At 36.9% G+C, this 19,108-nt stretch overlaps 1 protein-coding gene across 1 annotated transcript in view; it reads right to left on the bottom strand.

Annotated features, from left to right (window-relative positions):
• Positions 1-10,890: 10,890 nt before the first annotated feature.
• Positions 10,891-19,108, bottom strand: part of RORA (RAR-related orphan receptor A) — a 237,963-nt gene continuing 229,745 nt past the window's right edge. The window contains exons 6-11 of the mRNA XM_009994391.1: positions 18,767-18,888; positions 17,539-17,671; positions 16,748-16,855; positions 15,239-15,349; positions 13,748-13,860; positions 10,891-12,516 (exon numbers count right to left, since the gene is read on the bottom strand). Coding sequence (XP_009992693.1) covers positions 12,352-12,516; positions 13,748-13,860; positions 15,239-15,349; positions 16,748-16,855; positions 17,539-17,671; positions 18,767-18,888 — 752 coding nt within the window. The 3' untranslated portion in view covers positions 10,891-12,351. The remainder of the gene's footprint in view (positions 12,517-13,747; positions 13,861-15,238; positions 15,350-16,747; positions 16,856-17,538; positions 17,672-18,766; positions 18,889-19,108) is intronic.

Below are 19,108 nucleotides of genomic sequence, written 5' to 3'. Positions count from 1 at the left end.
GTTGGGGGCCCAGCCAATAGCAGCACGGGCTCGAACAGCTGGTGCAGGGCCTGCGGCCGCCATCTTGTGGCAGCGGAGACTAGGGAGGGTGAGGGTGATAGCGACGGCAGGGAGAGCAACGCGCTGCTGAGGCCCGGGCCGCTCTGGGCCCCGCCACGCCGGGGGTAGAAATGCGCCTAGGGCTTCTCCGCGTTGTGTGCTCCGCTCTCACCACCGTTTTTCACTAAGGTGTGGCCCTGAGCACTTGCGTGCCTCGAGCGGCAGATCCCGCCCAGGGTGTGAGCGGTGGCGGGGCCGGGTTCTGCTTGGCGGCCTGAGTGGAGTTGGCGGCCGCGTGTAACAGGTGCCCTGTGGAGGTTGCTGCGTTTACCAGCTTCCCTCCTCTAGGCCTCCAGTTTCCTTGGATGTGGACATCATCATTATGATGGTGATGAGGCTTCCCGGTGTGGTAAAGGTGGAATTGAATTTTTCTCAGTACCTGTAGGTTTAGGTGAGGGAAGTACCCATCTATTTGTGGTGTTAAAAGGAAAGGTGATCCCCATCACAGCTTTACAGATGGAGAAATGAGGGAAGGATTGTGGCATCAAGCAAGCAAAGCGTTCACAGCCCCATGTCCTTTAACTAAAACTCTGGGCACTATAAACAAATACGTAAAAATACCGAGGTAATTCAGAATGATATCCAAACCCACCAACAATAGAGTCTCCTTAGCTTGTTAGAAGATCAGTTTTAAGAATGTAATTTGATTTTAATTTTGCACTTTTTAGGTTTGCGTATCTCAGGTTTCTGTCTCCCTACTGGGTCCGCCCAGAGCCCACAGTCATGGAGGCAGCTTTATAAGCAGTAATCTTACTTCAAAATCCAGGTATGATAAGTTTTATAGCCAAATGATTAGAAGACGTCTCGAATTGTGAAGTGACTGGTTAAATCCTATTTCAGTCTGCATCTCCCAAAAATCTACTTCTGTGACATAAACATCAACATCAGGAAACACTTTTTCACTGAGGGTGCTTAGGGGCTGGCACAGGTTGCCCAGGGAGGTTTAGAGTCACCAACCTTGGAGATACTCAAAACATGCTCCTGGGCAACTGATTCTAGGCAACCCCACCCATTCTGTGTGTTGGGGGTCAAAAACACCACCTCCTAAACCTACAGTTCAGCATTCATCATGGGCAGAATCCTCATTTTGTCTCTCAATTCAGAAAGATTCCTGTGTTTTATATAGAACAGATACATTTGTTCATATAGTTGTTTCCTAACCTTTATCCTGGTGGTTAGGAACACTCCTGTGCAGGAAGAGATTTCGCATGATGTCCTGAGAATGAGAAAATTAAATTTGTATTTTCAGTGTCTCAAAGACTGCTTTTACTCATGCAGCTGTAGAACAAATGGCACTACCTAGTGCTGCAGTCCTGGGAAAACAATTATTTACAGTAATTGTTTTGCAGACCTGATCTGCAGGTGAAGCCTGCTTCCAGATACAGTGCTTCAAACCGGAGTAATACCTGTTTTTGGATCATGGCCAGGCATATAAAGACTGTGGCATTTCTGGGTAGGTGCAGAAGTAGAATTTTACATGCCTGAAGTCCTACTACCAAGCATGCTGCTGACGTTCAGGTGCACTCAAAGTTAGCACAGCAGAGAGGAGCTGCAACTTTGAATTTTGATGCCTGAATTGTATTGAAACATCAATTTTGACACTCAGATCCCCATTCATATCTAGCCCAAAGCAGTATTTCCAAAGTCACTGGGAGGCTCTTAAGCCAGACTTCTTGTGTGTTGCACTTGATGCAGTGAACTGTGATTTCAAACTAGACAACACCTTCAAGGATTAATCCAATTGATTCTGAGGAGGTTTAAAGCTCTTGGTGGCCAAAAGAGGAGCTTAAAAGGTGCTCAGGAGTTGTCTTGTTTCCTTGCTGCCAAACATTACTTGATGTATGCACTAAATAGCACAGACATATGGGCTTGGAAGCACAGCCTAATTTTGTAACAGTGCATTCCTTCAGGAATAAACCTAATAAACCACAATTCAGAAAAACAAAAAAGATGCTACTGACAACAAATTAAGACAGATTTTTCCATTAGAAGCTGAAGTTTTATTACAGGATAACAGTACATAAAGCACATCTAAAATCGATGTGTTCAATGCACTTAATAAAGGTAATGTAATATTAAAGGTACAGTTTCTAAGTACAATATAACAACATTCATATTAGAATGAAAATTGGAGTATTTAAAAGACAACATTAAATCTCTTATTTTTACAATCATATTTACAAAATGAATCAAAATACTTCTTTTGGGACTGAGTAAAATAACAAACTTGAATATAAGCAGGCTATTCATAAGAGTGAGTTTGAAAGGTCCATGAAAGTGAAAAGTTAAGTGATTGGGTAAAGATCATTAGCAAAGGTTTAGTACAATACCACTTTAGTATTCCTCTTGATGGCTTACATTTTATTGTGGCTAGAAAAGGAATTTATACATACTGTACACATAACAGACAGCATATATTTACATGTACAGTATAATTGCATTTAAACTCGTGTATTTACAGAAATTTGAGCTATCACTCAACGAGGTTTTTGAAGTCTATGTGCTTAATCTTCAAACTGATTTATATTTGTAATCAGCATTTATTCTGGTCTTGTTATGTTGAACGTTTAGTAACAGGGTGAGTGTATGTTAACCAAATGGTCTTCCATAAATATATCAAACTATTAAAATTAAAACAACAGGGAAAACATGTTCCTAGCATTATGTATAGGTCAGTACATACAAATTTAAGAACGAGTTTTCTTCTCTTTGAAAATATTAAAAGGTGACTTAAATCAACAAGGGAAAATAAAATTGTCATGGCTTATATTTAAATAAGATTGTAGCTTCAAGAGGTTTTTATAATTGTCCTGATAGTGTTCGCAATTAAACATTCCACTTATGAAAATATACCCATGGTGCAGTAAAGGTTGTATTTCTTTTTAGGACAACAGTATGTTTGCTGTTTAAAAAAAATTATTTATATATATATATTCCTTGGATTGAGGGTATAAAAGCAGTGCATGGAAGCCAAGAATAATGGCTTTAAAATTCACTACCTCCTATTATCAAAAAGTGCAGTAAACAGAAACATTGTATTTAATAAATTGCTCAAAAATCTTTGCTAAAGATCTTATAAATTCAGTAATATTACAGAAAAATTCTAATAAATATTTAAAAGGTTAATTACCTCCTTAGTTAGATATTTGATATCCATCAGTTTTTAAGAATTACCATGAAAACAATATCTAAAATGAAGGGAAGAGGGGACAGGAATACTTTTAAGGGCACATGACTATGTAAATTAAGGTATAAATGAAAAATAAAAACAAAACCCCTAGACCTGACAAAATGTTGCAAATTCCACTTCTTAATTAACTTTAGTTGCAAGTGGCTGTCCTTGGGTATTGTATGGACAATTTATAAAGCATATTCAAGGACTAAATTTAACCATCCATCTATCATGGAAGATTTACAGAAAATTCCTATTTACAGTAAATGGACTTAAGTGTGTAGGCATGGCCTTGTAACATCCACAGTTTGTGTACAGATCCTATTTAAAGTGAAGAGGGAGGAAGGCACCCAACAGAATAACATCTATAAATATCAGACGCAACACCAGGATAGAACTCTTCCAACAAGCCAAATAACTACCTCCCATTCAGACAGACAAGTGTTGTAATTGCTTTATACTGGCAGATTATTTTCTTTTTTTCTGATACAGTACAGGCAGACTGTTTTAGTAACCAAAAGGATAACAAGCTGGACAGAACATTTTTAATAATGTTAATAATTAATAATGTTAATAATGTAGAAAAAATTCTACACTTGATATCAAGTATCTGTACTGGTGAAGTAATTTTCTCCTTATTAAATATACTATAGAATAATTTATATAATGACACTATGCATTTAAAGAGAAAACCATGTCCCAAATCATGTACTCTGATACAGGTACTTGTTGGGCATATGTTGGTGTATATATATATATATACACAAATATATATATATTTATATATAGTTATACTCAGTGAAATTAACAAGACCCAAAGGTGGTATTGTCTAGGAATAAAAGGGGTTTGTTTGCTTTTGTTCACAAAAGTAACTTATCTAGCACCACACATCAGAAAAACACAAAAATAGCACACTCTAGTTCTAAACAGCTATGTCTAAAATAGATTATATAGTAAAACAGATATTATACAGCATAATGTGGTATTTGATAAACAGATAAATATTTGCACTGTGTAGGCTGTTTATAGTATAACTTTATCTATACAGAATGAAAGCAAAAAGTTAACTGTATAGAGGTGAGCAGAACAACATTAAATATTATGACTGCAAAGCAGAGACAAAGTTAGAGTTGAAAGAATAGAGCAAGATAAAATGTTTACAGGCCATTACAAGTCCTTAAATTAGTAGTAAAATAAGGAATCAGTTGCTCAAGTTTAAGAAAGCAGTAAACAAGATATTGCATTTACATGCAGATGTCTAAAACTTGTATTTCTTTTAAATCTATGCACAAAAAGTCATTTGTTTTTATTGCTTGACATTCAGTTATGGCTAGAGTATTTTTAACCTTTTTTTGTACTTTGGAAACAAGATTATTGTTAAAGGTGCCATAAAAATGGACAACATTGAAAACAGATTGCAAATAAACCACCGAACACTGCAGTACTTTATACATTTTAAAAAGCCTTGTCTGGGGTTTGTCATATGTTAAATATATTTAATCTGGGAAAATACACTGTAGCTTGAAGCCTCCCGTTGGCCCAAACATCCAATACAAAAACACATCTCCAGAAAAGGAGCAGGCAGACAATACAATTACACATAAAGAAGCAGCCAGTTAATGTCCTAATAGTTCAGATATTCACCACTGTTCTGTAACTTGTTTCTAAATCAATGTAGAAATGAGGAACATTTTGGATTTAGAAAGGTGTACAGTACGTATGCCTTTTTGTGAAATTAAATTCACTGTATTGCTTATGAATTCTCTGCATTAGATATAGCGTTACAGACTGCAAGTTCCTGTAAAGTTTGTGCATCTACATTAAGACTTTGTGGGGTAATTTAGGGTAGTGTTTCTCAAACGAAAGTCACAACCATTCAAAAGTTGCCAAAGTGTTTAGATTATGATCAAAACACCACGTCAGGCAAAGGTAGCTGGGTTCTGTGTGAAGTGCAGCAGCTCGGCTCCCCAGCGCGGAGCTGTGCTGGCTGCAGACCAGCGTGCTGCCCAGGGAACTTGTCCCACTAGCTGGGTGCAGCTCAGCCCCCGCAGCCTGGAGGAGCTGGAAGAGCTGGCTGGCTGTTGGCTGCAAGCATTTGAAGTAGCCACGGAGTTAGTACTAGCAGCAGCTCAGTTCCTTTAGTTAGGAAGTGCTGCCAGTAAGTACAGCTGGTTCACACTCCCTGCCCCAGACAAAGTAAGTTAATTCCAACACATAGAGCCTGATGAAGAAATACAGCCCAGACGGATTGCACTTTCAAAAAGCTTGAGAAACACTGACTTACAGGAAAATAAGTATACAAAGGACATTTGAACACCAAAAACATGCAGAAGTTAACAAAAAGTTGTGATGTCACACATCAAGTTGAACAACTACATTGTGAAGTTCAGCTTGAAAAAGTAATGAGATGGTGAGGAAAGACATACAAGTGAACATAGTGGCAGAAGAAATGAACCTATGAGTATTGATCTGAAGCCTTTATCACATTTTGTTTCTTATTTGGATAGCCTACTTATTGCTATAAAGTTATTGCTATATTCTACCAATGATAAAGGCAAAAAAAAAAGAAATATAAACAGCAACACTACAAATGAAAAAGGTAGAATACAGCTTGTACTTTGATGTCAGAATTCTATTTAGTACCTGAATAAAGTTCTAAAGATAGACTGTATATTACCCTAAATGTTACATATTTTCCCCCTCAAGTCCAGTGACTTAGCATTATTTAGCGAGCTATTATCACAGTACTAGGATTAAAGCATATACTGCAATTTTAAAATAAATTCACATTTAAATTTTAAAACTTTTTTTGTTGTTCTATTTGGTATCCATATGCATTTGCCCTCATTTCCACCAAATGATTTACTAACAGGAATATTTAAGCATAAAGAAAATAGATGGGTAATATTCAAATATATTAATGGATTAATCTTTGAACATAATAAATATTAGTATTAATAATGAAAAATATTTCTAATAGTTACATTTCTCCAGCTAATGAAAATATAGGTGTTTCTTCTGTGCAATCTGAATCAGTTTAGCACAGGTAGAATTTAATATACTGAATACTCCAGAGAAAATTGTGTATTTGTATATTGGATAGTAAATGCGGTTTCTGACGTGTATTAGTAAGTTTATCAGCATTGGGGAGTTTAGAAACGTAGGGAGGAAAAAAACACACATTGTTTGCATGCACACCTTGTACTGTGCAGCCTGTTTCGTTTGTCAAGTTCAGACTGGGGAATATCAATTAAAAAAAAGATAGAATGTTTCGCTCACTCCACTACATAGTTCAAACTTCTAACAGATTGTATTTATTAACAGTATGTTCAACTGATAGGCATGTATGTAAAAAAGATGCCACAACACAACCTGATCAAGGGGTTATACTTCACAGAATCATAGGATCACAGAATGGTTTGGGTTGGAAAGGACCTGAAAGATAATCTAATTCCAACCCCCCTGCATGGGCAGGGTCACCTCCCACTAGACCAGGTTGCTCAGAGCAGTTGTCTGTCTTGGGTGGCCATTCCAACCTAAACTCAACCATCAGCTTGTAAAACGGTAAGAAAGGTGTCCCTGTTTATAAAGCAACCTACAGTAAACAACTGTAAGCTGCATACCTGGTGAAAAAACCCTCAGTAACCTAAGATACTGGAGAACTGATGCTTTTTGCAAGCCGACAGACATGTTTGGTGGAGAAATTCACTCTCTTCCCAATCTAACCGAAGTCTTGAAATCTTGCTAATGTTGTTTGTATTTACTTACATTTCTACTTGCATTTTCAAAAGAATGTGAAGCCCTAGAACAAGGCTAATTGGGACAGGCCTCCAGAATCCTACAATTTGGCATGTGGAGACTCCCCTAGACACTGTTGGGTTTGGTGTCACTGAAATAACTTGGAATTGCTGTATTTGATGTACTAGATACAAAAATGTCTTCAGCCTCACTGTTGCTTTTTAGTCAGGATTTTTTCTTTACTATGAAGCATATGCAGCAATGACAAGAGAATGTCTGAAGTGTTGTTCTTGTATTCCTGCAGATGTTTTCCTTCTTGTGTGACTTCAGTGTTGAAATCTAATGATTACCTTGTACTATCACAAACTGATTTGTTTTCTTTGACAATAATTTACATACTGAAAACTCATTTTGTATTGAAAAAAATTCAGCTGGAAAAATAGTCCTATCATTATAAAAATGTCCACAGGGTACTGAAATTAATTTAAATCCTTTGCTTAATGGGTCAGCATTAATTTATTTTTTAAAATGTAATTGCAAAACCTTTGCACTCTTTGGAGTACTTTTATTTTGAACAAAATCAAGACCAAAGAGCAGCTATATTGCAAAACTGAGTGAGAATGAGGCACACATAGAGCATTTAGTTACAAAAAAATATCCAGTTCTCTTGTGCCTGGGGGGGAGAGGAAATAAATACTAGCATATTTTTTTTAAAAGTAATTTGTTCCACCAGTAGTACTGGCCACCCTGTTGAAGAGTTTTAGAAGATCCCTGAGCACATTAGTTTCTGACTCTTAACCCCAGCTCCAAAATGAAAGGGCTTCTGTTGTTGATAACGAGATGGATTGTCATTCACAGTTAAGTCAATCATAAGGTGCTTATCTATTTACCCTTTTTATCACCAATCAGCACAAAGAACTGTCAGAAAATAATTTTATTTTTCTTTTTTTAATAATAAAAGGGCACAAAATTTAAACAATCATTGTTTTGTGACAGTGGTTAGGATTATTATCTGGCTGCCCCTCAACAATAGACAGGTGATTCAATCGACATTCCTTTGCAAAAACAAACACAAAAAAAAAAAAAAAAAAGAAAAGAAAAAAAGGCATAAAAAAAAAGAAAAATCCTGTACAAATATGTATTTTTCCCTGAGGGATCAAGGTTACACCCGCAAGTGCTCTATGTACATATTGCACTGTAGAGGAATGAAGAACATGTGCAAAAAAAGCAACAATGATTGAAGCTTACTAATCAAACCTTTTAATCATGACTGCTATGTCATCTTGCATTTTGGAATGTCGGAACACAGCTATTCCTTTAATCTAAAATGTAAAAAACAAACAAAAAAAAAGAAGGAAAAAGAAAAGACACCTCTACTATGGCACATTCAATGAAATAAAAAGTTTTCCAAAGACAAATAGACAAATTCCATCAAGAAAATAATACAAAGTTCGTTCATTTGTGTTTTTTTTTTGTTTTTTAGAAAAATTACATTACTTTCTTTCATTGTTTCACATTACAAAATCTTTTTTTTAATGTTTACACAAATCACATTTTATTGCAGGAATATTTCAAGTGCCATCAAACATTTATAGAAGGGTTAAAAAAATAGAAGTCTCTCTAAAGTGGTCCAGACAAGGCTTTGTATAGAATAAATCTTTTTTCCACCTTCTATTATTGACTTAAGTATTTTGAATACATTTTCTTTATTCCATTGACACTTAACAGCCTAGAAGCAGCCACTCACACATACCCACACATATATTCATGTGCACACACAAATATACTCTCTCTCTCTCTCACACACACAGGTACACATACACACAGATAGCTTGGTATCCATACTAAGATTTAATAAAGAACAACCAAACTTAAAACCAGCCTCCCTTTTCACCTAATTTCATAGTTTTTAAAACATCAAACAATGCTGGAGATGTTGAAGTACATTACTATACTACTGGCAGTGTAGTACAAGTATCTCTTTCCTAGAAAGCTAGAACATCTCTATGAATAGATAAAATACCCAATGAAAATCTCTTTGCAGACTTTAAGGAACAGATAATTCAAAACCAAAATACTGTTCCTGTTTCTTCAGCTGTCCTCATCTTTTTCTTTGTAGTGAACTAGGTAGACTTTGAAAATACTTATGAATATCCATGGACTCCAGATGTGTTTTTTTAACCGACTGGTTGATCATCTGATACCAGGTCACAGTCCCAGAGGTTCTGCAGAGAGCATTTCCTCTGCTGCGTTGGGTCTTACACGACCCTTGCTCTGACCAGCCACTCTGATGTTATTCTACGTCCCCTTTCATGAAAGCCTTCTTGGCAACAGAAGTCTTACCAGCACATCTGCCATGCTGTATCCCTCCCCTTGGCCTCTCCCATAAAGACCAAAACAAAAATAATATCCTATTGCCAAGTGGCTGTTAACTGTGATCAGGAAAGTAGTTATTGGGATAAGTGCACAGCCTGATTTCACAAGGTTCCGATACATAGGAGCTCCCATGGGCAAAAATGACAGCATCTTCTGGCCTGGAAGATCACATCCCAAGCTGTTTTCAGATACAAAGGGCTTTCAGCTAAGGCTCTATCTGGAACCTTTTTATGGTTATGTATTTTATTAGTAAATGCTCCAAAAACCGGTTTTGTCAATGACTTATGGTTGTACATACAAAACCATTGGCACTTAAATGCCCCGTAAAGTACTACTAATAAAGTACTAATTCATCAGAAAAAGGTAAGAAAAGGATGTGACTGAAAATTAATCCCCAAATATTTTTCCTGGTAGTCTACTTATTGTCAGAAGTAGGAGTTGTATCTCACTCTAAAAACTACAGGTCTTACTTCATTAGTTGACACTGAGATTAAGTTTAGTTGATCTTTACAGGACTAGCACCTAAGGCTGGTCACATTCAGAAAACATTTGTTAGTTAAAAGGTTGTTTTAAAAATAGGAACACACATTAGATTGAAAGTACCATATCATGCCAGTTACTCCAATAAAGCAAACAATGATTCTAGGAAAGTGTTACAGTGAGACTGGAGAGAGCATGTTCTGGGTTGTGAGCTGCCTCTTTGTGAACAGGCAGGATAGAGCAGTAAAAGGACAGTTCCATGAACTTTTGCCAAGAACCCTCCCATGCCTCCCTCCCAGTGCTCACAGAGATGCAGCTGTTCCCATCCCATACACACTGCTTTGAGGGGAAACATCAATCTCCCTCCTTTTGAAACACAGAGATAGATGAGTGATAGCTGTAAGCTTCCCTGATGCGGCAGACTATAGTTTTTAATAGGTGTCGTAGCTAAGTATCTCAAATATACCCCAAAGGAAACATATTCAAGTCACAGAATAAACCTCTGTTTTGCTTATAATAACCCACTGACCTAATTCTCATGTTTAAAATAGTTAGGCTTCTCTTACTTCTCACTGACTATAATATATATGAGAGAAATTGTGTATCCTTGGATAAACAGCATACCCTGTCTCATTCCTTTTTCAAAGTTTCTGGCTTTTTGTTACATACTTAATCAGAAACTTCTTTTGTGTAGGCCTGCAAGGCATCCAGTTATACATCCTTACCTTGTCCAAACCAATTATGCACCTCTGGCTCAAACAGCCAGTTTATTTTGTGATGTCATTTATTCTGATTCTGCTTCCTTCAAAACTAGGCTTAATTGACAAAATTGCTCAGAGACAGTATTCTTCCTAAATGGAAGAATGATGGGGAATGGTAATGAATAATGATGACTGCAAGATTCAGCTTATTGCTTGGTTACACAATATGGGAATTTCAGTATTAGAGAATGCAGATTTATGATCTCAATGTTTTGCAGGCATTACACACAGTACAAAATAGTGCTTTCTAGCACTGTGTGCCTTTACTTTGTTAGTCTGTCCTCATCTGATAAACTTTAAAGTGCATCTTCTTAAATAAAGAGAGTAATGGACTTCTGTGTTCAGCTACCTGCAATTGAATTGCTGGATGTCAGAAGAACATGGGTCAGTGTCTCATCTCACTGAAGACAAACCTATGGGTTGTGATAGTCTAGAGTTTGGAGTTTGAAGGCATTGTTTACAATATGGAGTACAAAAGTATGTAATACTATATATAAACTTTTCCACGTACATGTCGTACACACATACTTCTACTGTAGATATAGACTTGAGTAAATACTTTCAAACCTGGGTTTATAGTGGGTAGAAATACACTTTATTTAATAGGCTGATTTTCAGGGATGCTGTGTTATCCATTTGTAAGTGATCCATAATTGCCCAGTTTAACTTTGACCATGGAAAAAGTTCAGCATCTTTGAAAATGAGGCATTTGTCTTGTGCACCTAAATCTGAATCTAGGCATATCATTTTAAACATCCAGGTTTGAAAGATTTGAAAATAGAAGTACCTTTGAAATTAATGGTGAAAAGCTGATTTTAATTTAGAAAATTGTCATTATTTTCAACTCATAAAAAAATCTGTGTAACCATTTCAGGATATGACCAGCCTCTCTTCAAAAGTAACATGGAAAACAGCAGCATAAATACCTCCCAATGTACCAGTACCTGCCAGACCTTTTTCAGTTAAACTTGAATTTCTGGTGCACATGCAACACAACAATGAACACGCTAGCATTTAATTTAAAGAAAAAAGGTGCAAAATGAAAGTGCCTTATCAATTCAACAAGAAAAGCTATACCAGTAACTACATTTTATATTAATTAAAACAATATATAAACAATATCTCTTTTGCTATATATAGTCTTCATGCCCATTTACCCTGTAATATATTATAATGCTATTGTTGCTATTGCTATGGACCCTTTTCATGCCGTTCTGTCTACTGGCAAACAGTGGTAGGTGAAAAAATTGTCCTTCATGAAACAATGAGCAAGTTGTGCAAACTGATGCTGAAATCTCTGCAATGCACACCAGTCGCTGATTACTAGGTGGACTCTCTGTTCTGATCAACAAATTGATTGTTCTGTCAAAAGTCTGGGCAGTGAACTACAGGAGAAAACAACCTTCTGACATTAGTACCCTCAGTCTGTGTAAACAGAGGTCAAGGATTGAGAAGCTGAGACAGAAAAAGGGTCCATATTTGTAGGCATAATGGAAATCATATGCATGAGAAAAACAAGTTCAACTTTGTTTCATTGTTTCCCATCCTTCGCCTGACCCCGACCACCAAGAGATGTGCAGTGTGTTGGCTCCCTAGGTCTGTGCAGGGCCATATAAAGTGTCTTGGTTTTCTTTTTTTTTTTTTTTTTCCTTTTTTTTTTCTTTTCCTTTCCTTTATTTTAATGTTTGTACTTCAGACATTCTAGAAGTGCTCAGGTGATACGTTTACCCATCAATTTGCATCGCTGGCTCAAATTCTGAAGTGAACAACTCCTTGTAAAGTGGAGGAAAATGAAGTCGTACAATGTCTGGGTATATTGCTTTAAATGCCATAAGCTTTTCTGTATGTCGTCCACACAGTGCTCTTAAAGTAGACACTTTGCATATTAACTGTAAAAAAATGAACAGAAGTCATATGGTCATATATAAAACCAGGCCTCCCAATCTTGCTCTTAAGCTTAAAGCTCTCTCCAACACTTGGAGTTCACTTCAGTTGTTTCCCTGAACAGGGACATTTCAGATGAGTAACCACAAATGTTTTGTTATGTTAGATTAAAAAAAAAAAAAGATAAAAAAATAAAGAGGAAACTAAAAAGCCATGTAAGTAATAGATTAATGCTGTTTATAATATTTTAAGTTCCTAGGAAAATGTATCATTTGGTTTCCTCACTTGCCTTCCAAGCACTGGCTGGATCTTCATTTGTGTAGCTTAGTCATTAACTTGGAAGGCAGGAGTTCTGACTACTTGTATTAAACCCACTGAATACTATGGAGGGAACTGGCAATGCAATAGATTAGACTTTTTAAATTTCTGCCAAGGCAGGTGAAAAGGAACAGACCAGAAAAATCTGTACTTCAAAAATATCACTACGGTACTCCCTGAACTTACCAAGTACATTATATCAAAGCCCAAGAAAGAAACTTTCTGCCAACAAATGTCTCCAAAGTATATTCTGGGAAAAGAATTGTATGAGCTAGGATTTGAAATGGGGACAATCTGCAAAACCTGGGCTGGCCCATCTTGCTTCTAGTCTTAATTCTGTGGTGTGAAACTAAGCATAAGCTGGGTGGAGTTCTAAAGTAAACTAAAAGTGCTTACCCTTCTCCAGTTCTTTAGATTAATTATTTTTTACTATCACACTACTTTTCCAATTTTTTAAAACCATGTGAAGATACATTAAATTAGTATAATAGGATGTGTGTCTTTTTCTCTAGGCATCAGCATTTGGAAGAACTGCTGAGAAAAAGACTGTCTGGGTAACTTCTCATGGAAGACTGAAAAACAAGGTTAGTTTGGATATTGCATGTTATAATGATTTAATCATCACAGAGGCAGAGATTTCATGAGGATTAAGGCATTAATCGATTGTGTGGCAGAAATGTGTAGGAGAAAGGGTAAAAATATTCATTGATTTTAATGACATCCACCATTAAAATACTTATTTTCCGACTATTATTGACCTTGTTCCCCAGTAAATCATCATTTCACCTCTTCTAATTTTTAGTAAATAGTTTCAGCTAAGCACCTTGATTTTGAACAAGGTGCTTAGAATTCTGGGTTTACCATTCATAAGAAAGCATACTTTCACAGTCATGTGACATGCCACAGTATGATTCTTACCTTTGTTAGAATTCCATCCTCTCGGTGGTTCTTCTGTAGGACATGTTGAAGTGCTAGCTGGATCTTCTGTTGGAGTTTTTCAATTTTTACTTTCTCCTGAAGCCATGAGCGATCTAAATATAAATGGAGTTAACACGTCTAGTACTGCACACATCATAGTGCATTAGGAAGTACTAAATCTGTTACAGACTCATCTTTCTTGTTTGCAACCTTTCTTCCACTTCTTACACAGAAAAATAAGTTTCAAATTTAATAGGTTTTGGAGTATATTTACTATGTGCATTTAAAATTACTTTTGAAATCCCTAATTAAAAAAAATTGACAAATCAGAGTAAGATTTATTAATCATTGACTAACAAGGTTTGTAAAATGCAGGGTATTTACACAGGGAATATAACTTTTTAGTAAGAAACTAACATCACGTAAGGAACAAGTAGTTGGAGTAGATCTTCCTAAGATCTACAGCGACATACAGAAAATTCAAAAGCAAACATTCAGCTGTTAAAAAAAAAAGCTCCTAAACTTCCTGGCATAAAAGTAGTATTAGCTGCTACATCGTCTGCATGGCAGAACTGATCTGTGGGGTTCTGTAGCCTACATAGCAAGACAGAGGGCTAACATACTTCCCATCTGGCAAACAGCATGAGAATATATTTATGATAGTCTCGATCCCACTGCTACTAAAAGAATTTTTCACCACTGCTCCCGAATCCACTCAGCTGCAGCCTAAAAAGAGAGCATTTACCTACTTGAGTGACTTTCTGTGCTGGTATCCTGTTTCACCTGACCCAAAGAGCCTGGAGTACTATGCGTGTCTACTTAAGATAATATTAAGTTATTTTAGTCACGGGTACAGTAGACTCAGGCTAACTCTTGGGGTGGCTTGCGTGTGTCTGCCAGCACATAACTCTCAGTAGTGATTTTCAAGGTAGGGACAGATAGTTAAGCTACCTCACTACCTTTGTACCACTCTACACTGGTGTGGGAAACAGTTCTTCCCATTTTAGTATAAACATCGGCTCGTGACAACTGGCAACCCTTCTTAACAGCCCTGAGGTGACACTGGCAGCATTCTGTCACATGCTCATGATAATTCTGCTGCAGCTGCAAGCTCACATACACTGAAAGCTGACTATAAATTCAGTGGCTACCTTCTTCTGCCTGGTTCACTTAGGTTGACCCAGTGGTCTCACTCACATGCATTTAAGCTTTTGCAAGGAAGCTGAGTTCTTAACGAGGTGAAAATTTGGAAAACAAGGGCTTAGATTAGGATTTCCAATTTAACAATTTGATGCCTAAATTCACAAGTTGAATGTGTTTATTAAAATAAAAAAATTTAGAGAAGACAGAGATGCTTAAGAAGATGATTTGAAGACAGATGCTTAAAAAGACAATTAGATTTCACACTACCTGATTGTCTTAACATTATCCTTAAAAACACTCCAAAATTACCTCTATCAAGTAAACCTAGAGCAAACCTTTATCTCTTACCTGCTGACATTAAAACAAACGCAGAAAACAAAGCTATCTCATCTTCTGTCAGGTGCATAGAACATAAACTTTTTCCAAATTCAAACACAAAACTAATGAAGTCTTCACAACCTGCCAAAAAAGAAGGTACAGTTCATGCCACATTATTTAAAACTACCACAGAGAGACACAGTTGTTGATTTGTTCTGATAGAGGTGAAAAATACATGTGAAATATGTCACAGGTGGATGGTGGATGGTCTTCTCCTTAAGGACTCTGATGATAGTGAGATCTCACTCATACTTGAGCTTATTAACCCATCCCCACTAGTCCCCAGCTCACACACCCTGGCAGCCAGTATTATGAAGGTTTTGCATGCTGTATCTTTTCCACATTGTTTTTTTTTTGGGGTAAATACAGATAAAACCTAAGCCATTTTCAAGGTCAAAATTGGTTTAGCTTTGTTTCTGTTCTAAGTGGAATTTTTTCATGTCACTGTGGAGTGGTGATTCAAAATGTGTACTTGAAAAGTACTGATTTTAAGACTATTGAGCACATAGAATAGGGAGGGGAGAGATGCATACAGGGTACATGCTGCAGGAGCAAAGGAAGAAGCCAAGGTCTGAAAGCTTTTCATGCAGTAAAGGAACTCGCTCTCCTTTCATCCATTTCCTTGATCACATAGGTGTAAGTTGGTTTACTGCTGCTGTTACACATGCTGTTACGCAGCTTGCAAAAGTGGAGCCCTGCTTTGAAGGGGATTGCAACCTGATGGAAAAGGGCTCTTCTCTGCAGGTCTTAGTCTCAACCCACCCTACATTTCTAGATGTGGGTGGTAACAGATGAGAGTTAGGTTTCATTGGAACCCACATCTGATAATTGTGTTCTCTGAACAGTTTACGCTCAGACCTTGTACCTTGAGGTGTTTTAGAAAAGCAGAGAATACTTCAGTAATTGCAGAGCATTCTCCACTGCTGTATTTTCACTGCCTTTTCATCAGATCCCAAGTCTATAACCACTGAATTGTATCCTTTTGAAATTAGCAAGAATATACAGAGAAAAAATATATAAAAGTGATAAACTATGGTGTAAAAACAAAACTGATTTACAATATTTTACCTGCAAATAACTGGACTTCGCATATTGCAAAACACTAATAACATCTCCAAAGCATCAATTTTGGTGTATCCAGAATTAGCTTAAAATATACTGCCTCTTCCAACAGGATATATAGAATGTCACACTAGATATGGAATCTGGGATTCTGTTCTTAACAACTGCGTCCAAACTGCTCTACCCTGATCTAAGTGTTGCATTTCAAAACCAACAGTCCTTTACTGCATGGAGTTAAGCTGTTTTAACTCCTGAAATCAGCTTGGACTCAAACAAAAACAGCATGACTGCTTACAAAATAAGCAGCTTGAGCTTTGGAACTCCCTTATTTGAATACTATAGCCTGAATTTTTCAAAGCAGCTGCCCCCTTGCTTTCCACCTTATATTCTAAAATATAATAGTTGACATTTCCTTACCTAAGGACTTGAAAACCTCTGGGCTAGCATACTTGCCATCAAAGTAGACTGTGTTGTTCTGGGAGTCAAAGGCACGGCACATTCTGATGAACACAACCTCTAAAGACCCTAAAACAGAAACAGTGTATGTTTGACTATTTAAGTAGAGACTTCAGTTGCAAAGAGCAAGTGCAGATTTTTTTATGTCCTGTGCTCTGCTTTCAGTATCAGTCGATTAGGGTAGTAGGTTTCTGTGGTGTAAGAAAGCACAGTTTGATTTGCTAGCAGAATTAAAAGAATTCACATAAGCCCCTTTAGAAGTTTTTGCTAAAGAAAATTATTTAATGTTAATAAACTCCAGTATTTTTTTACTGGAGTAATGAAGTCTCTGAAGTCAAAGCACCTCATTTAGATTTATGTTCACAAAGCTTTAACAACTTAGTTCAGTATTTGTAAATGGCATTACTGCTACATGTTGCGTAGAACAATGTGGATTTTTATGTTGAAAGATGTTATTCACTATTTTTAAGCAAAAAAATAATAATTTAAACTTGTCCATCTCTACATATTCATTGTTCCCTTTGTTTCATAATGAAAATTTCATATGTAGGCTTGAACTCATTCTATCCAGAGTAACTAAGAAGGTGTAGCACTTTAGACAAAGACACAGACCATTTATAAGGTTCCCCCCATGTGATATTTTTAAATGATCATTGTACAACATGTATATATGTGCATATAGTCACTGTATACAGGTAACACCTTCCTCAGTCAAAACTAATAGAAGCAGAACTTAAAACTGACCCACATACCTGCTTTTAAAAGCACAATTTGATCGTTTTGACACAGTTCCATAAAGCCATCAATACGTTTGGCAAATTCCACTACATACTGTATAGCTTCTGTTATTTTGACTGCGCATAACTGCCACATTACCTCCCTTTGCTGTTTGAGAGAGAAGAAAAGTGGAAAAATTACTAATCAAGGTTTGGGAAGCCCATTTTCATGAAGTAAAACTGAGCTGAAAAAAAAAAAAAAAAGTGGAATAAATTCTCTCCAGAATTCCTGGATGCAGTCTGCCTATAAGACCAGGGGAATTAATCTCAAAGCAAAGGCCTCATGTGGATCAGTGAAAGTGCAAACACGTAAGACCTCATCAGTGATGTCAGAAGATCCAGGCTGGAATGTTTTTATTTCATAAGCCGGAAATGTCAAAGTATGAAGATCCTGGTGATTTCAGTGGGAATTTTATTCACTGCATCAAGAAAAAATGTTAGTTTACACTAGCAGTGCACAATCATGTTTTCCCTATCAACAACTGTATTTTGTCCTGCATCTCACTAGCTCATCTTCATTAAGGATATATATGAAAATATACATACAAAGATCATCTCGTTAACAACACAAAGAAGGCATGCAAGTAGTGATTTTGTCATTTGTTGGTAATGATTGAGAATGAAATTTCCTCATGAGCGAAAAAATTATATTCTTAAAGGTTAACTTTTTTTTTTTAAATGAAAAATATATTGAAAGAGCAGTGTGGTTTTATAATACTTTCAAAGACAGTTTTCCAAAAGTAGCCATTTGGTAGCAGTTTGTGTCTGAAGGCATATGGAAATACAAACATGGGACCCCTGGTGGCACGGGAGCACGCTGCTGCTCTTCTGCAGGGGAAACACAAACACCAAAGGACAACTTTCTGCTTTTGTTGTTGATCTGGGAGATTACAAATTCAGAAATGAACTCAACATGCCATTTAGGACTGAAAAAATGTCTGTTTCTTGTCCTTGTTTATCAGTCACAGACAAGACAGGTTTTAGGAGTAGGTTTTGCCTTTTCCTGTACCTGTAAAAATCACAAATGCAAAGGATGTCCTAACCATCTTGCAGCTTTTGATTCTAGTGTATTATTTTTTGATAACACAGAAAAATATACATTCCTGATAGTAAACAGAAAGCAGTGAAAAAGTGAATTTTGCAGTGTGTTATGGAAATACCATGCTTTAGAAAAAGCATGCCACAGTTTGGCATGCTTTTATACCTTGTTCTGATAGTTCTCAATTTCTTCCTGCAGAAAAGTCTGCCATGTTATCTGCTGTAGCTCCTCTCTCAAGTACTGGCAAGTTTCCATGTGTGACTTGGAAATATTCTGTGCAAGATGTTCTAAAAGAAAGAGCAGAAAGCAACACAAATTACAAATGCAAAGCTATATGCAGGCCTGACAGAGTTAACATAGTCCAGCTGTAACGAAGGGGCGGGGAGAGGCTTAGCCGTTAATAAAAAATCAATGTCTTTATAGTGTCAGCAGCTCTGGGTGGGTTTCGTCCCACGCCAGCCCGCGGCTGTCAGGCCAGCCCGCACAGCCAGCCCGCTGCCGCCAGGG

Source organism: Chaetura pelagica, unplaced genomic scaffold (genome assembly GCF_000747805.2).
Source record: "Chaetura pelagica isolate M959 unplaced genomic scaffold, ChaPel_1.0 scaffold222, whole genome shotgun sequence".
Classification (NCBI taxonomy): domain Eukaryota; kingdom Metazoa; phylum Chordata; class Aves; order Apodiformes; family Apodidae; genus Chaetura; species Chaetura pelagica.
This window is presented reverse-complemented; position numbering and strand designations above follow the sequence as displayed.